The sequence below is a fragment of the Lathamus discolor genome, chromosome 2 (genome assembly GCF_037157495.1).
Source record: "Lathamus discolor isolate bLatDis1 chromosome 2, bLatDis1.hap1, whole genome shotgun sequence".
Lineage (NCBI taxonomy): Eukaryota > Metazoa > Chordata > Aves > Psittaciformes > Psittacidae > Lathamus > Lathamus discolor.
This window is the reverse complement of record NC_088885.1, coordinates 75,103,657-75,128,652: the sequence shown is the minus strand read 5'-3', so window position 1 is coordinate 75,128,652 and position 24,996 is coordinate 75,103,657. Positions and strand designations below refer to the sequence as shown.

Sequence of the window (24,996 nt, the reverse complement as noted above, 5' to 3'; positions counted from 1 at the left end):
GATTTTGCAATGAACTTGAAGGTTCACCAGCTGTAGACATGGCACAGCTTGCACTGGGCCTGCAGCTAGAAAAATAAAACCCTGTGGCATGGAGATCTTAAGAAAGACTTCTTATAACTAAGGACATCTTCACATATACAAGCAGAGCTTTCTAATCAGCCTAAAAGTGCCTGCCCACCTTGCCTTGGGAGAGGCTTAACCCATGATAGCCCCAAGCCTTGCAAGCACCTTGCTGTTAGGGCTGAGTCTGGCCAATCCCATGTATGACACCAGGGCTTCCCTGCTCAGTGCAGAGGGAGTTTTAAACATTTAAGAAAGGCCTTAGTGGAAATCAGCTGTCTGAGAAAGGAGCTAGCCCAGAGAATATGTGGTAGAGAAACCATGACCTCACCCCAAGGCCAGAGTGTGGTATTAAGTCAGGATTGCAGAGCAATGCCTCTATCCTCGGGCAGTTTATAGACACTTACATTTGGAAGCACTTACTTTCCTTCAAATTAAAAAAGAACCCGAAGGCCTGTACATTCTGCTTCCTTCCAAAATTACTTCTCTGATCTAACCCAGCGGGTCTGGGCTCACCCCACTCTGCAGGGATATGGGAAGACCCATGATCATTCCTCTCCCAGCCCAAAGGGATTGCAGCCCACTGCTTCACTTTGTTTCAAACCCAACATTGTGGGTTATCCCGAGGTGAAAATGCAGCAAGTCCCTCCTGCTGTAGGGTTTCCACAGCTCACAGCTAATTTATTGAGACAGAGGGAGGAACAAGCCACGTGATGGAAGCAGCAGATGCTCTCACCCAGGCACAGCCATGAGATCCAGCATGTATGGCACAAAGGGCTGTGTGCCCAAAAGTGCATCTGTTCCCCACCACCACCCATTAGATTGGGAATGTTATAAAGATTCCACCTGCCCTGCCTCCCTCTAGCACTAGTATTGATTGGGCTAGGCAGCAAACTGCAGATCCCCACACTCCCTGATGGTATCATAGGCCATAAAAGTGTTGTATTATCACTGGACCGGTTCCTTTAGAGGCATGAACACTGTGCTTTCTTTCCTTTCTTTGAAAGACAACAGGAGGATTTGAAAGAAAATAGTTCCTTTATCCTTTGCTTTAGCAAGTAAGATTTACCTTGTGTATATCTAAAATTTCCTGTAGAACAAATGTAAGCACCGATTCCTAAAGCTGTGAAGCAAGCAAGGCATGTAAAGGAACTAAAGGGTATGAAAACCTCTTGCAAAAATTAATAATATTCATGTGTCTTTGAAAAAGATCATTTTATGTGTTTGTTTCTTTATGCAATCACAAACACGTTACAAGCCAGTACAGTCGAGCAACAGGGTTGGCTTAGTTTTCTGTTTAACAATTGTTCTGTATTTGTTAGGTCTCATGCTCTGTATCTCCTATTGCTTCACTTGGCTTAAAATTGGAACTATTGCTCTTTGACCTAGTACTGATTAGTTTTTCTAGACTGTTGCCCTAGATGTTCGTAATACAACAACCCAGGTTATCCAATATCTAATTAAACACAGGTGGAGCTTGAATTTCCTACAGGAAGACAGCAGAAACCATTTTGAGCTATCTGAAAGGGAAAAGAGCACTGACAGGCACGTAAAGATAAGATGGTGGGGAAAGCAGATCGCCTTTCCATTAAAGTCAGTAACAGTGGTTTTATCATCTTCTGCAGTGGTATCAGGTAGATTGACTTTGTCTTCTGCTAGCAATATTAATAAATAATAAAAATTATATTATTATAAAAATAAATATTAAACCAATCTGTATGTGAAATTTTGTAGGAGTTCTGCTAGTAATCAGCTTTATCTGCAACCTGGAGCCATCCATACAGCCCTCACTCATAAGATACAGCTAGCCAATCCTCACCTATATCTGTATTTTTTTCTGAACCTTGAATGTATTTTGTATTAGGTTACTGCTCCCAGTAAAAAGTGTTACAGAAAGCTGTGCTTCGAAAAAGATCTCAAACTCTGCTGCAGATTAATGCCTCGGGCCTCAGTTCTGACCCAGCTCTTGCATTTTTTAGGTCTGTAACAGCCTTGAAGACACTTGATTAAAGATGTGATGCTTTCCTGCTGCAGGAGCATGGAGATGGACACCAAATGAACAATTCCAGTACTGCACTGTGAGCCATCCTCCCTGCTTCCTCATCAAAAAGGTACCGGTGTGCTGGATTTATACAGATTACCATCACAGGTAAGCAAGACAGGTGAATGCCCATGTCTGTTGGCTAGCAGTGGGTGCCTGACACCCAAATCCCTTATCAATGTTACATCAATTGCAGTCCCATACTTGCCTGTGCTACAGAACTGAACCCCTTTACTTGGATTGCCTCCTTAGCACTCTCCTTTTGAGTGTAAGGAAATAACAAGAAGTAGAGGGGCCTGCGGTCAGCAAGGTGAAGGCTCTACTGTTGGCATGTCTTTTGCTGGCTGATGACTGCAAAGGTGATGCATGAGATGAGCTGTGGGATGGAGCTCACCACCTCACTGCCAAGTGTTGCAGGAGATTGCCCAGTCTATGCCCTTGAGAGAGGGGGAGGCCGGACTGACATCATCCTTCTTATGCTAGCGGGACACTGGTGTCTGGGCCTCTGTATGGTCATTCTAATTATCTATTGTGTTTGGAACATGGAGAACAAGGGTGATGTGACGCTGTATTTCTATAAGAAGGGAGTTGTTCAACACCCATGGGCATAAGTACGACCACACAGTATGGACATAAAGCTTGCCCATGTTACCCTGCCAGTGGCTATGAGCCATGAAGCTCCCGTGAAAAGATGTCTCTGCAGCTCCAGCTGTCAGCCCTCTGGGACCTTCCCTGCTCTGGGGGCTGGCCAAGGCACAGGGGGGCCTACCTGTCTCCAAGGGCACTGGCATCACTGCCGCTGCCTGGGATGCAGAAGTGAGGGCGCACCCTTTCTGCAGTCAGGGGCAAGGTCAGCATCGCTGCGGAGGTTTTTCCTTCCCCGCTCTCCCCCGCCTGCAGGAAGCCTCTCCGATGTGGCGCAGCGATGCAGCGCAGGGCCAGCCGCGCCTGCCCTGCTTCTGAGAATCCCCAGCTCTCACCACTACCGGCCTTCCGCGAGGCTGGGTGCCGCAGCTGGCACGGCACGGCAGCACATGACACCCGCCTGCTCTTTTCACTGGAATCCCTGGCTTTTGTCTATTTACATCCTTTCTTAGAGAGAGGCAGGAAGTAAATGAATCAGACACATCTACGGTTACCTCCGCCCCGGTCCTTACCCACACCTTGATGGAGATACCTCCGGTTGGGTTCACACTCTGCTCACCGAGACGGGGCAGGAGGGGACCAGAAATAGCAGTGGCCCCGCGGGGCAGGGAGGCAGGCAGGAACACCCCTAGCCTCTCTAGCTGCAACACCCCCTCCGGCATTTCCCATAGGGCGCTAAAGTGGAGCTGTCCTCAGAGAGGCACCTGCAGTAAACATAGAGAGGACAGGTCCTGGGGCAAGCCTGTAAAATCCCCACTGCTGTGGCCAAAACCCTAATCCCGGGTGTGCAGAGGTGTATATCGGTGGGAGGGAGGGAAGATGCAGGCAAAGCACTTCATGGTAAGAGGGCCAGTTCCACAGAAAACTAAAAAGCACACTGTTCCTCTGAACAAGCACATGGTGTACAAAAACACCCCATCAGAGGAAGTATATCCTTTGCTCTTCTCTCGCAATACCTGGCTCACACATGGGACTAAATGCTAGTGAGCTCTACCACATGTCTACTGCAGAAAGGTTTTCTTCCCTCTGAAACCCTGAAGAATAGGTAAAGAGCAAGGCAGCAGCTTAAACTCACACTTCCCCATCAAGGAAGCAAACTCTATTAGCAAGGATGGGGTGCTTCCTTTCTGTGAGTGAACAGGAGCTACAATCTGTTCTGCATACCAGAAGTAGGAGGCTGCCCCTGAATGCAAGTGAGGCATCTGTGCGCTCACCACGGCCCTGTCTTGCTCCAGGGAATCATATTGGCTGAAAACAACTGCAAAGAGAAAAAGACATGGTATTTGTCCTACCTTTGTCTGATCCTCCTGTCTAAGGCCTTACTAGCTGAGGGTCAGTGTTGTAAGGGAGCTCAGCCCCTGTTGCCCTGAGTGCACTGCATATGGCTGCTGGGATACCCCCCAGCTGCTGGAATTCCTGGCCCTGGGACAAGTTTTTCACTGTTTCATGGAGACAGCTCTCTGCTGCACCAGACTTGCTTGTGAAATGTGCATGCGGTCCGGGACACTAGACCAGGGCTGGTCATCTTCCCAACAGCTTTAGGGCCAGACCTTGGCAGCACAAAAGTGAATCGGGTGGATTGCTGCGGGTACACAGGGTACTGCAGGGAAAGTCAGATGACTGCAAATGCCACTTGCAGAGCCTCAGATATTTCCTATAGAGCTCTGTCCAGTGCCTAACAGACAGCAGCATTCAGCCAAGTGGGGAAGCGATGCTGGGAAGCTCCACTGCTACCCCAAGAAATGCTCTGTCCTGCAGGCTGCTGGCTCCCTCTTGCTCTGCAGATACAGCTCCCAGACTTTGTGCTGGCTCATGTTGCAGGCCCCAGCTCCTGCACGGGAAACCAGAAGTGCTCAGGACTTCTGAGGTCCAGGTCCTTTTTGCCAACAGAAAAAATTTACCGGCATGCTGGGAGGGCCAGAACAATGCACCCTTTGTGTCTCTGTTGAATCTGCAAACCAAAGTGTATGTCTTCTCTTTTCCTCTTCTTTTCATTAAGGGAAAAAAGCATCCATAAGTTATAGGGACAGGACATCGAAAAACTTCTCTCCAATCAAAAGAACCCTAAATTTGCAAAGGCAAGTACTTGAAAGATTGGAGATGCCAGAACTGAGACTGCCTGCTCAGCACAGAAGCAGCGGGCAAGTGAAATAAAGGATGTGTCCTGCCCCTCTCGCGGAGGGAGGACTGCATTCTCTGGCCACGTCGCACTGCCATAAAGTACCTGGAGAGAACAAATGGAAATATTTTCTTCAGCGGCAGGGGAGTGACAGGGAGAGGCGAAGCCAAGCAGCTCCGAGCCAGGGAGCTCTAGCCTGGCCACAGTCCCTCCTGCACCCAAGCTCTGTCCCAGAACAGGTCGCAGTGGAGGAAAAATGGAGCTCTAAGTCTGATTTAATGTTGCCCTGTTCAAGTTTTACAGTTCAGTTCCCACTATTTGAAAATAAGCAAGCCCTTAGCTATAAAAATCAGATTTATTTTTTCTTTTTAAGGAAGGGAAAGAAGGAAGAGAAAAGAATAAGAGACTCTCTACCAATAATAATATGGAGGCATTTCACGGGAGTTGCATCGCATGAAACTCTGCAACAAAGCAATGGTTTTGGTCTTTCCTGAACAGATACAACGTAAGATACCTTTTACCAGCATCACAAGTATCAAGCTATGTTTTTTGAAACTTGCACTTGAATACATTTCTGCACTGTTAACGTAGTCATAACAGCTTGGGTTGTTAACTATTCAGCCCCTATACTAATTCTGAAACTAAATATCCGTGCTTACAAACAAATTAGAATATTCTGGCAGACCAAATCCATGCAGTGATACAGGATGCACACCCTTTAGTTTCTTAATCTAGCCTGCCACCCAATAACCAACTACTTCATTAAAAAGGTACCTTGTTTGGAAATTCAGGCAAACTCTAGGATCCTTATGTGTGCCAAAGGAAAGGTTTTGTTTTGAAGCTTCATTTGCTCCATGGTTTCACTCATACAGTTTATCAGAGGGTGTGATTTATTAGAAAAATACGAATGGCAAATAGAAATGAAAAATCCAGTGACCTTTCACTGCAAGGAACAGTGGTTTCATGATGCATTCCTGATTAGAAAAGAACATCAAATGACCCACATGCTGGTAGCTGAGCAACTGCAAAGCTGACTCTTTGCAATCAGCAAAATCACAGGATCTTTTAATTTTTCTTTAAAAACCATCAGTGTTTGTGTTCCCAAGTGCAAAAAGTGTCTGAGGACCTTATTTACAGGCTTGGAAGGACAGGCTAATCCCTTGTCCTTGTAGCCAGTTCTAGGAGCTTTCACATTTTTCTTGGCAAATACTCAAATGCAACATTGATGTCTTGCTCAGGGTAGCTTTAGTCAACACAATTTAAACTCACCTGCAGCGTGAATCAGGCAGTTGTGTGGCCTTATTACTACCAAACAGTTATTTTAAAGAGTAATCCTTATGGTTAACGAATTGACAGCAGAGGCTTTGGCTTAGATATGCACCAGGAAGAGAGCATTTTCTTAGAAAAGCATAGTTCTCAGTAAATGATAAACCACAGAGCTGTGCACATTAAACCACAAAGCTATATTTATATAGAATTAAGGGCCTTAAATCCCACCTCCACCCCAGCTCCTAGCTTCTGCCATCCAAAAGCAAGGATTTTCAGATGCACATCTAGCATTTTGACCCCCAGCACAACCTCCTGACCCACCCTGTCAGGCATCCATGTTACAGCCATGGGGAATACAAACTCCTTTTCCGTATGACTGTTTAAGGCATCTGAAACTTCTCCACCACTTATTATTATTGATCTTCTGGGTTACAGTGTTGATGAGAGGCCTTACCATGCCAGCTTTATAGCAAAGTAAGAGAGTAAGAGTCTCTCCCTCGCAGAGCTGCAGTCCAAAGAGAGACCACAGAAACACGAGGAGTCAGAGGAAGCAGTGCTCTGATCCCAAACAGGTACAGGAGGAAATAAATCAGTCTCCAAAACAAGCAAGCATCCTGATTCAGAAACACTTTAAAACCACCCATGCTTAAATCTTTGTGAACTCCTCCAGCTCCTGCTCTCCTTACAAAAAGAATTTTGCAAAGTAATTTCCGTCCCAGGGGCAGAGGAGGGCAAGGCTAGCAGAATGGGACAGCATAACAAACCATGGAGATGTTTCCTATGCTTAATGCAACAAACTGCCAGCAATATTACTTTAGTGGGCTTCTCTTCCACTATTTCAGATAGACAAAAAGAAATAGGAATTAATACTGCTGCACCTGCACAGTGCAACCCAAATCTGCACTCCAAAGATGCAGACTGTCCTCAGGAAAGACTTGCGGGGCACATCCTGCACTCCTCTGAGCTTATGCATGCCTGTCCCCTTTCCAAGGAACCCAGTGGGGAGGAGGAAAAGGGCACATGGGTCTTGTTGACAGCACAGCCTTCAGCCATTGCTGAAGCATCTGCTTGAAGGTGAGAGTCAGAAGGTAGAGGGACTCACCTGAGGCACTGTTAGTATAATATAGCATTATAAGAGCAACACACAACTTCCTAGGTAACTTGACAGCCTTCTATTCAGTCTAGGTGTAATCCCACTGTCATGCAGGATAGGTAACTGAAAGGAAAGAGCACCTTTCAATGAAGCATTTATTAGCAGGGCTTCTCAGGAGTTCAGGGGCTGTTATATTACCATGAACAAGCCCCACTGTCAATCCAAGCTTGCAAGGACTTTGTTTTCCAGATGACAAAGGGAAGTCTAATAAGACCTATCTGGCAGAAGAAGCTCAAGGTGACCACAGCCAGACAGTTTCTCACCTTCACTGTTAAGTGCATCAGGATTCAGCAACAAATCCAGGGGAACTGAAGGCTGTCTCAGTACTCCAACAGTGAAAAACAAGATGGTCTTCACAGAGTAAGATGGTCATGGTTGTAACAAAGCCTTAGAGCGATTGATGAGATTTTCCCTGAATATATTTGATATTTTGGGCAGAATTTGCTGTAAAATGACAACTGCCTGCATTATATTGATACAGACTAATGTAGCACATCCAAATATCAGTGGGGTAGGGCCTTTGAAAAGCAGTAAGCAATAGAAAAATTAGTTTCCCAGCTCCCTGAGCCCCAGAGAGAGCTAACAGGACCATGATCACAAAGGACAGTCCTAGGGTAACTGCTGGACTTGATGATGTTAAAGGTCTTTTCCAACCTAGCTGATTCTATGATTCTATGACAGAAATTAAAATGTGGCTATAGGCAGGACAAGGGCTGTGTAAAAGCAGGATGTGCCAGCTCAGGCTGGCAGTGCCTGGTCATGGGTAGAACTAGCTCAAGGCACAGCACTGAGGAGCTCTGCAGTAGTTTATACCATAATTTAAATAGGCTCTGGGCACCATGGAACCAGAAAGTTACCAGTCAACTACCCTCTTTGGCTTGAATTGGGCAAAGATTTCATATAACCCCTGTGACCCTGTCCTGGGTTCAGCAGTAGCAGTCATTTTTTTCTCCTTCTCAGTAGCTGGTGCAGCACTGTGGGTTTGACTTTCAGCCTGGGAACAGCGCTGACAACACCGATGGTTTTAGTTACTGCTCAAATGTTTTAGTCTGACCAAGGACTTTGTGAGTCTGATGCTGTGCCAGGGAGGAGGGGAAGCCGAGAGGAAGCAGAGACAGGACACCTGACCCAAACCAGCCAAAGAGGTATTCCATACCACAGCACATCGTGCCCAGGATGTAACTGGGAGGGAGCCAGAAGGGCACTCTCTTCTCGGTCGGGCTCATTTCAGTGGGTGGTATCGTATTCTCTTCCCTTGTTATTTTCTCTTAGCATTATTATCATTGGTGGCAGCAGCAGTGGTTTGTGTTATACCTTAGTTACTGGGCTGTTCTTATCTCAACCCATGGGAGTTATATTCTTTTGATTCTCCTCCCCATCCCTCCGGGAGCGGGGGCGGGGGGAAGAAAGAGGTTGGGGGAGTGAGTAGAAACTGCGTGGCTGACTTGCCAACAGAGCTTAAACCACCACAGACCCCATAAGGCTGACAGCTCTGGAAGGGAAGTGGAAAGACTAGTGATGCCTAGAAAAAAACCAAAACCATTGAGTGACTCACTTTTCCGTATCAAATATGATTATTTTGTATCTGTAAAGATACTTACTGTAAAGATCCCACAGAAACTCCTACATCAAGCTCGCTCACTTCACAGAGCAAATAGTGGTTTTCCTTCTCTTAAGATCGCTGATTTGGTGGGGCACCTGTTATTGAGGAGAGTCAAAACACATGAAGCTGGGTTGAAGGTACAAACAACAAAGGTTGTGGCTTGGTCAAACAAGGTTGACCAAGCCAGAACACTACATACTGCAATTTTCAGGCTGCTGGGGAAGGAGGCAAACGTGGGTTAAAAGTACGCAAATGACCCAGAGTGGAAATACAAATACAGTTCTGGTACCAACGAATTCTGTACTAACAACACATTCACTGGCAGGAGGAGAGGAACATTTCTGTCACATCTCAAAGGCAAGTGGGAAAGCAGCACTGAAAATGCTGGAAATATAAATACTGCTCCAATAACCTTTACTATATCTAAAGGGGTTTCTGTTTGGGGATAATTAACTTTCTGTCCCTCCAGGCACTGCCTTATGTAAGTGCTTTGAATAACAGGGAAAACAATGACTGAAGTAGTCACTGTGCTCTGTAAGCTCACCTGCACCATTACCTTCCAATGGAAGACACTTTGGACAAGTTTTATTCTCTGATCTGCCCATGCACCTCCCACTGAAGTCAGCCAGAGCCCTGTTTATGCTTCTCCAAGAAGAATTTCACCCGTAATATTTAACTACTGTGAGCATGAAACAAATCCATCTTATTAGATATTGGGTGGCTGAAAAATTGCCTGAAGTATTTTTAGACAGCAACCTGAAGGACACTGCAGATCCCTGGGTTTACCATGGCTCAGGTCTAACTTATGAAGCAAGAGCCTGGCAAGAAGAACAAAAGCACACAGCTACTGCACATCTCATGATCAGATCTTAAATGGAAAAATGGATGAGATACCTGAGCTCAGAATAAAACTGTTTCAGGCAAGGGCATACAAAAAACTGAGCAGGTCTTGAAATATTTCAAGGCAGTAAGATAACATGAAGTTACCACTCTAACACTATATCAGTATGTATTACACAACTATAACTGTAAGAAGGAAAATAGTCTCCTCTTTTTCTTTGGGGGTGAGGGGGGTATGAATCTACTGAGCAAGGGAATCCTTGTTTCATTCATTTAAAACAAATCAGAAGGGGAAAAAAGGGGATGGTTTAGTGTGATGTGTCCCTGTCCATGGCAGGGGGGTTGGAACTAGATGATCTTGAGGTCCTTTCCAACCCTAACTATTCTGTGATTCTATGATTCTATGAAAATCCCCACAAAAGAGACCAGCAAGTAAGAGATGGGGAGAGGAAGAACAGAATCTCCCACTCATGGATGCAAAATAATGTGTTGGATAGAGCAAGGCACATGAGCAGTCTCAGATGAGGAACCAACCAGTTGGTGTTTGCTACTGGGATTATCCGACACCTAAGATGAAAAGTTTAATTGCTGATTAAAATTTAGGTGGCGGGGGTGGGGGGTGTTCTAGTTTATGTCTCTAGACTAGCTGATGATGTACTCTTCGCATTTCTATAACCTCAGAAACCTGCAGATATAAATTTAAAAGAGTGGCTTAGATCTGCAGAAACTTTAAATTATGAGTGCCTAGGGAAGCGAGGAATCCCTTTTTAAAGGAAAGGGATTAGGCAGAAGAAATGTGAAGGACTGTAAAAGGGAAAACATCAATGGAAGCGTAGTGAAAGCCTTCCTGATGAGATCAGTTTAGCTATAGAAGGAGTAAAAACACTATCACTGGATGCATATAAAATTTTACTAGGGTGTCTTAGATGTCTTGAATCCTTGCTTACAATCTTTTTAGGTTAGAGCTTCCTTTGTAACAGATGGGTAGGCATGAGGGGGCAAAGAGCTGGTTCCCAAACACTTCTATTACCAAAAAAGTTAAGGTGTAAGACAGCAGTAAAGCTTTTCACTCTTGAAAGAGGCGTACTGAACAAAATCTGCAATATCACATGCCTTTTTGGCAAACCATACCTGCATGGAGTGGTGAAGGTAATTTTACCTCTTTGTTCAGGTACTAACAGATGGGAAGGCTGGGAGGAGAAAAGCTGCCCAGCTGTCTCAGGAAATTTTAGTGGCATCAGCTTATGTTTGGTTTGATTCCCCCTGATATTCCCAGTTCCAAATAATCCTTCCTTTACTGTGCCACTGGAGGTTTGGAGAAAATCACACCTCCTTGCAACTGCGGTAATCGAAAGGACCTTATTTGGATTCCTCCCCCCAGCTCCACTTTGCACAGAGAATACATGGCTTCAAGAGCATTCATGAAGGGATTTTTTTCCTCCTCTGGCTTAAACAGTGAATGGCAGAGCTCCGAGTCTGAATAAACAGTGTGGGTGGTGACTGCTCTGTGAGGCCCATGTAAAGGATGCAATCATTTTCTGACTCTGTTCAGCATTAAATCATGTGAAACTAGCTTGATTACCACACATAACATTGACTCTGTTACAGACTATAACGTACCGTGTATCCTTCCCTAACTTTGCAGGGGAAAAAAATAACAATTAATTCTCATAGCTTCAAGTGTTTAATTGTGTATAAAGTTCATTGACCTCACTAGTTGCTGTCAGATGATCTTGCTAAGGCCTGTGAAAAACATCCCAGGAATGCAGTGATGTGGGCAGAAACAAAGTGAGTTCATGCCACAAAATGCTTTAAATGGAACAGAATTAGCAACCATCCGGAGAGCCTGCACTGAAAACAGGACTTCGGAATAATCGCTGGTTTAACCTCACCTAAGCACGGGCAGTCCCTGAAAAGGGGCTATTATAAATCATAGCCTTTAAAAAAATAAATCCTTTAGGGATCCTGCATGTGACTACATGAAGTAATTTTGTTTACTGGGAAATCTCTGCAGCTGACTGGGAGTCAATGTTTTGGAATGACTGGAGAAACTGGGACATGTAGGAGACAAGCTGGGAAGTAGGGAACCTGGTTTTGTGCCCTGTCCAGTTCCCATTAATGGTGGCCATAGATAAGTCGCTTTGCCACTGTGCAACTCAATTTATTCCTCAATAAAAATGGAAATAGGTCTGCTTATCAATATGCAGACACATGAAGCTTTTTCTAGGCAGGGAGGCCACTGCTAACTGGAGGAATTATCAGGTTTGACACATACGTGAGTACTCATGCTGCATCGTTTTTAACATCTCTCTAAAATGCAGCTTCTGAGCCATACAGGAAATCTTTCCCTGAATGACCTCAAAGAACCGTGGTATGCTGTCCATTTCATATGCTGTTACCAGATGAATAAAATCATCATGAATTCTGCTGGTAATGCCCATTAAAATATAAACTGCTCCCCTTGCGTACTTTTCACAATTGACCTATGCAATTTCAGAGCGATGTCAAGAGCCTGATTTTCTAGGCAAGTGATGCATGAACCACACTAATCAGATGGCAACTTCCGTTAAGTCTTAAATCTTAGCACAAGTTGAAAGTGTATCATCTGCCAAATATCTGTTGGACTGTGAGGCCTCTGGGACAGAGACCAAGACTGCCCATGGGCATGGACGGCATTTTGAAGATGCCATGTCTGGCCTCAGGGTGATGCAGGCAGATGAGTCCCATATCTCACCAGGGCTTGAAGCACTGCCACATAGCTCACCCTGCTTCTGGTGGAGCAGAGCCTGACCATGTCCATGAAGTGTGACCACGCAAGCATCATCACAGGGCACTTCTTCATAGACATTTATTTCCCATCCTCTCCCATACTGCTGTCTCCACTCCTTCCTTCCTCCTCTGAGGAGGGAACATAGTGCTTGTAGACAGTAACAAGGTGATTGGAAAGCTGGTCTGAAGTGATGACCTAGGAAATGGGCTTTCATTGCATCCATGTTGCCTCACAGCAGCTCACAGTTTGCTGGGGGGCACTGTCGTTCAAATCCTTTCCAATATACTTCTGAAATTTTGCATTTCTGATAGCAGCTACAGCAGATAAGCTCCTGAACAAATAATTCTGGTGAGACCATTTTTCATTTGGCTATTTGGTTCATTTTGGTGATCATAACAGGCTTGGATTATAACTTCTACCATCTGGAATTTAATCTTCTTCACAGACAGATAAAACCAGATAATAGCCATATTAAATTGTGGATTATGATTTCTCTTGGCATTAAGTTCTAAAGTCTTAACCCAGGAGGGTAAGGGATTAAGACAACCTATACTATTAAGTGCACTGGAAAAGATGTAGTTCGTAATTTCTCATATCTATTTTTATCTATTTATTATCAATGATAATAATGGCCTTAATCTTTTAAGAAAAAACACCAAACTCTAACCAAATCAAAGTGCATGCAGGAGAAGGGGGTTTAATTATTTTTTGCTTTCCTTTGCCCAGTTGCAAGTGTTTGGGTTGGAGGGGAGGGGGATGGAAGAGTGTGATGCAACTTCATGTTTATGGGAAAAATATTTGGAGGACAAGATATCTATGAAATCAATGGGTTCCAGACCTCAGCCAGCATTTCATGCTTTTCACAGATGGTGACATATGGGAATGTTTTCTCAAACAGCAAGAAGCTAAAATGGGGTTTCTGCAGCTGCAACTAGGTAAGAGAAGTCTAATGCAGTTCCTCAGAAAGCTACAAAATATCAAGTAATTTTAAGGTACTTCTGAAAAACTTTAATACACAGTGACGTATTGTCTTTCTGGATTGTATTTTTACTAATAACAGAGCAAAATACCTAAGCACCAATAATGAGAAATAGGCTTCTGAGCAACACCCACATGTTTAAAGGTACCATGAAGATTTGGTTTTAGTTCAATCATTTCCAAAGTTCAAGATAAATAATCTGTAACAAAGGACTTGATGTAAGTGCAACCCTATTTTATTACGCAGAAAACTACGCTCTACCAGAATAAACTGAGAGAGAATTAATGGGGTTTGTAGCTTGTAAAAAACAGAGAAGACATTAAACTTGCCTTAGGGAAAATACACATATATATTATATAGTATACAAAACCTAGGTGTTAAGACTTCCTCTTACCGGAAAATGCCATTCTCTTTTGCTAGGACCTGAAAAATACAACACTAGTAACCCAAGAAGAACTGGTAAAACCAAAGAAGCTTAGGAAACCGTCTGCATATTGGTTCAGAAATTCTTGTCACATCACTCCCTTTCTTCAATTTTTATTTCAGGAAACCAAACGCATCCTGGAAGCAGGAGTTTTATCTGAAAAAATCATGTACTTCAGTCATGTTTGATACTAAATAGCACCTTAAATCCTATCCTCCCATCCCCTGTCTGCTGTTTAAATCCAAAATGATTTTAGCAGCCCACTAGCTAAAATTTCGTGGGACTAGCAACCCGTGTTGCACCATCTGAATGCTGCATTGCTGGCTTTATGTAGAAGGAGGTTGTTATGTCTGAATAGTTCCTGACACAATGGACAGCTAAAGCATGTTGAAATTTGAATTAAGATGACAAGTATTATCTATATATACATGAATAAAGACTTTTATTTATTTAAGCTTAGTAACCTCAGATAGTATAGAGCTAGAACATGGTTTGGATACTGTTGCAACAGTATAATCCTAGCATTCCCGTGGGATACGGCATGTGTTTCTATCCCTAGTGATTTATGAGCTATTGGACCTTAAAACTCTTGCTGCTTCTTTCCTCTAGCAACGTTTCACTGGCACGGGTCCAGTTCTGAATATAGCCAGTCCACAGCCTTTGACTATTAAGAATATGTGATGCCTGTTCATTTCGAGGTGAGGGTCCACACAACCCTCTCTGCAAGGCCAGCTGTGGGACTTGAGAGGTCTGGTACAACCCCACTGGGTTCAGCAGCACCGTCCTGCTTTACACCCTTTCAGTACCTCATCCATGATCCCACATCAATGGGGATCATGGATGAAGATTTAAAAGCAAACAAACAAATCTACCCCGCATTTCCATTAAGACAAAAATGTGAAATTAACATAAAATGAAGGGAGATACTGCTGTCACTTCAAGGAGTGAGGATTAAAGGACTCCAGACTCATCAGATAAGACACTGGATTTTCTTGTCTAGCACTCTTGTTTTAATCCATTTTCCAGTTCTATATGAAATAAATTATGGCTAGATCTGCATAGCTTTTAAGGACATAAATCTATCCTACAGTGTATTTGAATTTAAAATACACACAGCCTAATATCTTTCATGACTGAAAAAAAATGGAAGAGAAATCTCAGGGGAAACACAGCAATTACCTATTTCAGTCAATGTGTGAAGATTAGTCAAATAAATGGGCTAACAGGCCCACCAGCTGGAAAAATTAAACTGAAAGCCTGCTTCTGAATATATGCATTATATCACCCTTAGCCAGAATGGCTTTAATTATTCTTAAATATAGCAGGTATGAGAAATAGGAAAATCTTACAGCCCTTTTCTCTCACAATGGAGAAAGAGCCAAAACCCACCATCATTATAATTTTTATTACCTTTAGATAGATGGGTAGTCTTGTGGATCATGTTAATCCTTTGCTTTTTATATAATCTATTTAGCCCTAGAATCTAAAGATCTTTTATTTAGGTGCTTGTGAATTCTGTCACTCATCTGTCATCTGCTGGGTATGGAAATAGCATTGGGCCCATTTTGCAGATCGGGATAAACACCGCTGCATCAGTGACAAAGCACAACATCCAGCTGAGCCTTCACTGCCTGTTCCCTGCTTGGACTACCAAGCCACTCAGAGAAGTGAAGAAATATAGGGTGAGATGCATTTTACCTAGCTTGAGTTGTCTTAAAACTGCAAGTCTAGACAGAGTTGATGGTGTCGATTTTTATCCTGGATGAATCATCTCACTTCACCCTACCTATTTTAGGACAAAATGAATCACCTTCTGAAAGTATCTGTCTGCTGGATATCTAATTTTAAGCTATCTCAACTCCAGCCCATGCAGAAAAACACAATCATCTCCAACTACTAAATAGTTAATAAACTCTATAATGAATCTACCTAGGGCTAGTAACCTAAGTGTTATACAGTATTCTTTGACAGTAATTACAAAAATACTGGATTCTTAATTTTCATAAACTCAACCATTTCCCTTCACATGAAAAAACAAACAAAAGAGCTACTACGTTTCAGAAAACACTTGAAGAAATGGTTACTTTGTCAGGCACCCTACACAACTGAAATAAAGTCAGGATGGTGGGGAAGAGAATACATACACTTACTCAAACTTTGAAGCAAACATGCCTTTTTCTGTAGTTCTAGCTTTAAACATATGATCAAGGAGAGGCTAAGTTTACATTTGTGTTTTCTCTCCAGTCAGCTGCTAGATGGTTCCTCCTTGAATATGTGCTGTCATGAGACCCAATTTTGCCTCAAACAACAGAGAGCTCCTGGCTCAACCCCACTTTGATGTTACAGCTGGACACAAATCTCTGCTGCCCAAATAAACCTGCGTCTGTTGCTCATTCTGCTTTTGGCTTCCAGTCCCAAAGAAGATGGTGGAGCTCAGTACAGATCTAGCTGCAGGAATTAATTGCGTTAGGATGACAGAGATGACAGAGAGTTTTCCCTCTTGGGAAAACTCCCCAGTGAATTCCCACGTGAGAGCCAAACCCCATCCAAGCCACCAGCTTAAAAATAACACATTGGGTTTCGGAAAAAATGTAATTCTGGGGGCTTTGTGTAGCCTCTGTTTCTGACCCTTTAAGGTTGCACTGGTGTTGAGTTTTCATAGGACTTCTCCACAGTGGAGAAACTTCTCTGCAACCAACTCCAGAAGTGGAGGCCTTAAGAGCATCAGAGTGAGGCTCAGCCTCGTAAGATTTGGCAATGCTGCCAGTGTACGTGGCAGCCCAAAAGGCCTCCGAAACCCAAGAGGCCCATGTGAGCAGAGCTACAGACAGACAAAAGGCATCTACTCTCCCACAGTGACAAGTGACTTTGAGATAGCAAACAGCAGTTACAAAAGCAAGTCAACAGATAGACTGCATCAAATTCAAACTCATGAGTATTTCATGACTGATTTCACTCTTATGGGTAATCCCCAGGGTAAAAGCTTCTCCCTGTTTCATGCCAAACCGCTACCAACGGGTTTTAGGGAGGTTCTGTGGAGCTTGGGGATTTTTCTTCAAGTGTTTTAAAGCCTAGATGATGAAAAAATGGTGACTAAAACTGAAAGCCTGGGCATTCTGCACCATATGTTGCTGCTTTGCCATAGAAAACTTCAGGGGTTTAGGGTTAGCAACTGGGAAATTATGACCTGCTGCCTATGAAGTTGCATTTAGCACTCTATCACACCATTAGTTCTTTGATTTCATAGGCAGAAGGAACAGAGGTTTGAGGCTTTTTTTCTTAAATCTATATCCCTAAAAAGTATCTTTCAAAGCGTCTCAGCAGAATTGGATTTAGTAGATGCGCAGAGATCACAGGACTTCTCCCACAGTGCCAAAGTGTTCTTCTCAGCATATCCATTCCAATGCCAGGTTTGTGAACTATGCCACAACAGTTAGAAAAACTGGCAGTAAGCACAAGTTATTGCTAAAGAAGTTATTCATGTAAAAAAAAAAAAACCCAAACAGCAAGGAAAGTGTTATAAACTCAAAAATATTGTAGCACAAATTCTACTGAGATACATATGTAAGTAAAAAGTGAATAAAGGGTGGTAAAACTGAAGGCACTTTCCCTGTTCTGGGTGACAAGATTATTTGGGATTAACTTCTGTATTGGATGGATGACTCTGAGTACACTGTGGGTAAGAAGGAAATAATACACATTTTTGTGGCTACAAACACTAAACCAAAAAACTAAACTGTCTGGCTTTATATTGATAAAACACAGAGTTGGGGAAACACTGCTAAAGTTTCCTTGGTACAGACCATGGTACTAATCTTGTCTCTTTCTCAGTTTCTTTATCTCATGCTTTATCTTCCCTTTGCTTTCTACTTTTTCCCCCTTTTTCCTTTTCTCCCCCTCCTTCTGACCCCCTCAGTTTTCAGTTTCTTTCTGTCTTGGGTAGAGCAAGGTCAGTTAGTAAGGAAATCCTGATGCAATCGTGATGCTTCCCTGCCACCCTTCAATGCTCACTAAGGATACAGAACCTTAATGAATGATATCATTATTACTAAATAATTTCTTCCCCTTTTGTTTCATTTTTAAAACAACACTTCCTTTTTTCAGTACAGCACACAGAGGGCACAAGTACATCTACAGCTGGTCTCTGGACATCCTCTTTTTTTTTGGCACTGCTCAGGATGCAGCAGTGGCACCCCATGAGGCCACCTCAGAGGCATAGGATGCTATGGGATACACCAGTGGGGCAGCCCACCACCCTCCTGTGCCCCATTGGCACTGTCCCCTCTGGTGGGATACTGGGCATTGAGGTGAGTGGCTGCTTCCTGAAGATACTTGAGATGATGGACTGCCTCCCTCTGTACCCATGGGGGGAGTGGGAACCCAGCTTTGCTTCCAGCAGTGTGCTACTGCACTTGAAAGGAGGGCAGTGATGTCCTGACCCCAGGAGGTAGATAGAGGTGGGTGTTACCACACTTCCCTGGACATTCAGCAAGTAACCCAGACCTAAATATCCCAGACCTTAGGGGGAGCTGTGGGTGGAGAGGGTTTTGAAACTCAGTCCCAGGTTTGAAAAAGCAGGTCCTAACATCTCTCCATTTGCCCCCTGCATTCAAGCTGTAACCACACTAAGGTAATCGAGATAAAGGAAGAGAGATATACATGCTGTGTCTGCTGCTTCCCCATTGGCACTCTCCTATGGCTTCCATACTCATTTCCATCTGTGCAAAGTGCATGTAAAACAACTTAACCCATTGCCAGCCAGATATTGAACCAAGGGATTTGAATTGTTCTCAGTCCCCCAGGTACATAAAAGCAGCCAGTCTGTGCTTCAGGAGGCAGCTGAATCACAGCCTTTGTGTGCTGGGTGCAGAGGAAACGGAGCCTAGTTGTGAGCATGTGCCAGCCCCGCTGGGTAAGAGCTGGCATTGTCTGCCTAACGAAGCGTCGACACTTCTACCAAGCATACTGAGTAAATTTTCAATGGTATATTCAGGCTCTACATAGTAAAATGAACGAGTCCAAACTTCATAAAAGCAGGAAAGCCTATAATCAAAACATAACAGAAAGACCTGGATTTCCCAGCCTTGGCAAACAGCAGAGAGGGCAAAACTTTCAGAGCATCCATGAATGCAGAGATTTAGAGCATCCTCAGCTGCAGCACCCAGCACCTATAGAAAGGCACCAGGGCAGGTGTGAAGGATGCTCTGCAGAGCAGGACATCACCCAGGGGAAGCTCAAGGGGGACGAGCTGGGCAGTCAGTTTTGAACATTGCAGCTCTATGCAAAACAGTCCTCACTGCGTCTGTTTCCATCGGTCATACACATCTCCCTGTCACAGAGCTGTGAGTGGCACCATTCACACATCCCATGGCAAAACAGAAGCAGAGAAGCCTTACAACACAGCAGTAATTCCAGTATACATCTTCCAAAGAAAGAGAAGAAAATAACTTGCAGTCTGCTAAGTGAAAAGGTCTTTCAGTAAAGTTTTTCCACCTACAGTGAGATACATAAAACTACATATTTACAGTTAAGACACCAGGGAGATAATCTATGTACACACACTTCCAAAGTACTCTTGGACAAGAATTGGAATTTTCCCCTGCAAGTAGCATAACAACTAAATATTTAAATGGTTAGAAGGCCAAATGATTGCAAACAAGTCAGTAACAGCCATATTTCTCTCAGTTCCTGATATCACCCACTAAGAATAGCTCTAAAACAGGGACCAAGTAAGCCCAAAATTAGTCCTTAAAACTGAGCATCATCATCATCATAATAACAACTAATAAACAGCTATATGGAGCAGAACTACGTATACCTCCCTTGGAAAATCTACAAAAAGCCAAGGGCAGTGCTTTAGAGAGCTCACTGGTTTTTCATGTACCAGTCACCAAACACTTCTCCAATAAACCATTCTGCAAACTGACGCTTGATGGAGTTTGGACTAATTAAATAGTCGTATGTCAGAGACAGACTCATAGAAGAGCCTTATATGGGCACCCAGCAACTCCGCAAATGTGCCGAATTCTGCCTATTCAACCACTGCGCCCTGCAGACAATTAATTTGTGGTTGCTGGTGCCATACCAAGCCCACACTTCATGATGACCAACGGGGATGATTAGGAACAGCCAGTGATGTCTTGTGGTGAAAGGCTGCTGTCCTCTCCTGTGCGGGAGGGAGACGGGTGCAAAGGGCATGGAGACGGAACACCATGTGAAGGAAGAAGCGAAGCACTACAGATGTCCCGCCAGGACAATGCCGTAGTGTTCCTGCTACACCCCGGCAAAGAGGAACACAAGCAAAAGCGCAAACGGGGTTTGTGTGCATTCAATGAAATTGTTTTTGTATACAAAGAGGATTTCAGCTGCTGTGAGGCAGATGGAAGGCGCTTTTGGTCGTGCTGAAATGTCTGGTACTGCCTGTGTTTGGAAGCATGCGTGGGGCATGAGCAAAAGACACTACTGTGCAATGTAAGTTGTCTGGTAAAAATTAATTCAGCACAGAGCTATCTCAACTACAGGAAAACAAACTACAGGAAAAAACTTACCCTGCCACTCTGCTCTTTCCTTTCTCCTACAAGAAAGAGAACTACTCACACTGTTGGTCATGAACCCAGGCAGCTCAAAGGAAGCGTGAGGGCACAGCAAGTCTCAGAGAGCAGCAACAACCACAAGAAACTTCTTTTTCAGAGGAGAGTGAAGAGGGAGCAGCTACAAATGGGGAGCCTTTACCTTTGGAAGGGCACCATTCACCTCCTTTAGTCACTGGCAGCAGCTCTGTTCTCTGAACAGGGTATGACGTGGGCACCTCCAGCCAATGACTACAGCTCACCCACCCTCTGCTCTCCTCTCCCCCAGGAGCTGAGCTGCTTCTGCATTCCTTTCAGGGTGCCATGGAAACAGGTGAGCCAAAAGGGAGTCCCACTTCCCAAAAGTTTGAGAAACTGTTTACTAGACCAGCTAGTTCATCCTACTAGGGTGATTGAATGGCTTAAATATCTGGTTTGCTAAGCTCTTTAATTGGGCAAGTGTTTTTCTGTTGAAATTTGCAGGTCTCCATAGATCATTTACCTTCCAGTACACCATGCCTGTTAAAAATCTTTCTCGCAGCCCGGTTTTGTATGGTGCTAATGTCAATCCATATCAAAGTCCACAGGAATTCTACACATGTGAATCCAAGTTTAAGCAAGGGGGAAAGAAAAAAAAAAGGGCTCAGATTTTTATTACGTGAATTTTATTGGAACATTCCCTTCATGTCCCTACATACAGAAGAGCGTCTGGATTCAGTTACAGCTGCATTTACTCCCACACATCTGGTCCCTTATTGTTATAGTTACCTTTTCTTAGGGGATTTAAGAAACTAGCCCCCCAGAAAAAAGCCCTTCACCTTTAGGTCCATGATGATGAAGATCAAAAAGCTTCAGCATTCCTGCACTGTGACATGAATTATGCTTTGAAGCTGTTTAAAAATTGCTCTTCTAATTCAAATGCTGCTGTTCGACCACTGGGTTTCCAACACTGGTGTGCAGCAGGGCTGGTGCCCTTCCTCTCTGTGTAGGGGTACAGCTTTTGTGTATAACACATAACCTGTCTGTGAGTGGCATTTCACTGGAAGAGATGTAAGGCAAGGTATAGCCAATCTCCCCAGCAACAAACACAGGGCTTTCAAGACCGGATCTTATCATGGTCTCACTGCAGAGGCAAATTCTGTTCTGGCTGAGGGCAGGAGGAAAGTTCTGGTTTATTTCAGGGCTAACAAGGGTGGGCACTAAATATATATGTTGATGAACCTTGATGCCGGAAGGCAGACAAGGTTGCTAGGGCCATCAGGGATGAAGCACTGCAGCAGCACACCTAAACACACACCCTGCCAGGGAGTTTGGGCAAAGGGGGTAGATAGGAGGAACCACTGAGCTCTTGAAGTAACTGCAACCGAGATGGCTATTACTGACATGAACAAAAAATCACAGTCCATTTTGGATTGCTCTCATTAGCTGGAGAAGGAAGACTGTGTGTATCGGGGGTTGGAGCATGACCTGATTCAAAGACAGATGCTGTCTGCACTCTCTATGCAGGAAAACATGAGCTAGGTTCCAGAAGCTGTCATTTTTCAGGGAGACAGTTTAAAGCGATTCGATTTTAAGTACAAATGGACATGATTTGGAAGAACCAAACTGACATATTAAGAAATGTGTGCATGGCAGGGATAAAGGTTAAGATAAGGGGAGGCATAGCTTACCTGAACTATCTCCTAATAACCTCACCAGTGAGCTGACATGACTGGGACCTGAAATGACGTGGGCAGACAGTGGTGAAGGCTGCAAGGCTGCCCTTGCCCTGGCCAACATGCTGACTGCCCTGGGAAGACGCTAGTTAGTCTCGACAGCAATGTGCGCATTATCCTCCCAACCATACAGTAGCAGCCCTATCTGAGACCTGTAAATAAGGAGAAACAGCATATTCTTCAGCTTGTAAATTAATTTAATTCCTGGAGTGCACTTACAGAGTAATGCCTGAGGCTTAAAGGCAAAATGGAGCTAGAGACAGCACATTAGTCTCTGGAGAGACATACCAGCTGTTTCACGTCCTGATGGGGGTAGGGTGGAAAACAGTTGTATACAGTCTGCACCACCCACTTGAAATGAGAATATTTTCTCCTTACTTTCCCATACTATTTACAAATCATATACCTGAATAAATATAGGAAATCAGCAACCCCACAGAGATGCATTACGTCCAAATCCTGTGGTATACCTCTGAAGTGATGAAGTAGAAACAGCAGCCTCCTCTTCTTATAGAGCATTCCCAAGAAATAATGATGCTTTTCCAATGAAGAAACAAATTAAAAGGGAAATTAAACTGCAGATTTAATTTCAATAGTAGTACACCCTGTAAATAAGCCTGTAAATAAGCCTATCTCACCATCTAAATAGGCATCAGCAGAGAATTAATTTAACAGGAAAATTTTAAGTGTTGAGAAAACGGTAGATGAATGTTCTCCTTTCAAATATGAATCTATAATCAAACCCCTCAAAAGCAAAGACGGTTAGGGGCTGATAGCTGGCAAATTCGTTTTAATAAATATGTAAAGGGTTTTCATCCCACTAAAGGGGCAAGGTTGGCCTCAAAGCTGAGATCCAAATGCTTCTAAATTTTATGGAGGTCTAAATTTATATTCAGATACTGTAACTAGCCCACATCTTTTTAATAAGCTGTATCAAGAACCTGCATGCAGATACCTTATCATCTTGAGACACCTCAGATGCAAAGCTCTTCTCTAGATCCCAAGCCTCAGTTTCCATGAGAAATCCCCTTCCAAAAGCTTATGGCAAGTGCTAGGAGTTTCTGTTTTGGCATCCTCATTTCTGCCTCCCAATGAGCAGTGGTTTGCACATCACTGAGTCAGAGTATCATGTCTCCAGCTCAGCTTGAATCAGGCAGGTAAGGCACAATGCAGCTGATCGCTTGGAGCACATAATTATAGCATCCATGAGCTGCTCAGAGGATGCTGGCACTGACAAAGTGGGAAAGGCTAAAAGCATCATATTAAAATGTCATAAAACATTCATTTTGCATGATTAGAGAAACCAATAATTAGTATTTTTCTTTTAGAGCCTGACTTTTTATTCCAGCTACTCTAACCCAACTTCTTTCCATGGCAATTATTGTCAGGAAAACAGAATTTGCCATTCTTTTCATGTCCACTTTAAAACCTGCTCTGCAATCTGTCAGTTACGCAGGTCTCATATGCAGTATTTGAAGATAAGTGAGGGTTTTCTTCCCCTTAGTCAAATTACATTCATAATAAGCTTCAATTGCTAAACACAGATTTGGGAGAATATGTCCATACTTTATTATATGAACACGTTTCTTCTTTGATAGTCTAGATTTATCTTGCCAAGGCTGTAGCTATGTGTAAAAGGAGTGACCCCAGGACTGCATATGTCAAGCTGAATTAAGGAAAAGAAAAAAAACAACAAAAAACCAAAAGCAGAGCCATATCTAAACTTCCTAAGAATAACAGGATGTTGATTAAATTGTTAGAAAGTTAAATAAATAAAAGATTTTTTTTTTACTGTCTTTTGAATGCCTCAGACTTTCACTCGCCCTGTCTGTGTCTGAAGGTAAGGAGGACAAACAGCCCATTGCTAGATTGCATGCAGATTCAGGAGGCAGCGCTCTGCCAAAGCTTTCTGAGCAACATTGGGTAAGTCACTGAAGCCTGGGGCATTTTGACATCTCGTTTCCATCAGGCTAATTGAGTTGTTGTAGGACTAAATAGAGGACAGAGCTGGAGAATTCTGCAGCAGAAGGACAAGCTAATGTCTGCTTCAATGGGTGAGGCAAGCAGCCATGTTGCTCTAGCAAAGAGCCGTGCATGGGTGATGGACAGGCCTCTTGGAAAGCAAACACCGGCACCACCCTGCTAGGAGCATGACTAGAAAACCCGTGTTGGGAATCACTAAGAAGCAAGCCACTGAAGGGCTCTTGCTGTGTGCTACTGATGCTGATCAAGAGAAAAAGACAAAAGCCATTAGGTATCCCCAAATCTGGTGGCTGCTTCTGTCTATCAGAGGGTCATATGCTACTTCATGTAGACTGGGGTAACACTGCCATGTCCAGTGCCTCCCTGCCTCTGAAGGTTTTTCACCCAGGTACGACTTTCCCCTGGCTTTAGGAGAATAAGCCATGTTCCTGATTTGCAAAAGGTTTGCCGCCTTTCACATCCCTGAGGAAACAATGCAAACCCTAAAAGCTGTTAATCAGAGAAAGATTTCCTTAGTACTTAAGCTAATTTTTTGCTTTTTCAATGTCTTTCTGCCCCTGCTGAGCTCTTGCCATCCGCCCTCATTACACTGGTTGTTTTTGCCAACAGTCAGTCACTCTGCCTGCCCATGGGCTGAACTGCCTCCATGCTGCTGGAAAGCCACGCAGCTGCATAAGCATGGCACTATACTCTACCCACTGTCTCCAGCTTCCTAGCAAGCGTGTTACTTTGGGGACAGCCTCACGCTCACCCATGTATATAGATTTTGACTGGAATTCTCTTGACCTTCAAACTGCCTTTAGTGGGTAAGTGGGGATTGTCCGCA

General features: G+C 43.8%; 1 protein-coding gene across 2 annotated transcripts in view; it reads right to left on the bottom strand.

Annotated features, from left to right (window-relative positions):
• The window catches only part of BCL2 (BCL2 apoptosis regulator), a 116,082-nt gene that overhangs the window by 54,719 nt on the left and 36,367 nt on the right, over window positions 1–24,996 (bottom strand). The window contains exon 2 of one of the 2 annotated variants that reach the window (XM_065667502.1): window positions 8,910–8,985. The exons of the other annotated variant lie outside the window; for it this stretch is intronic. Coding sequence (XP_065523574.1) covers window positions 8,926–8,985 — 60 coding nt within the window. The 3' untranslated portion in view covers window positions 8,910–8,925. Of the gene's footprint in view, window positions 1–8,909; window positions 8,986–24,996 lie in introns of those variants that run through there. 2 annotated transcript variants of the gene reach the window in all.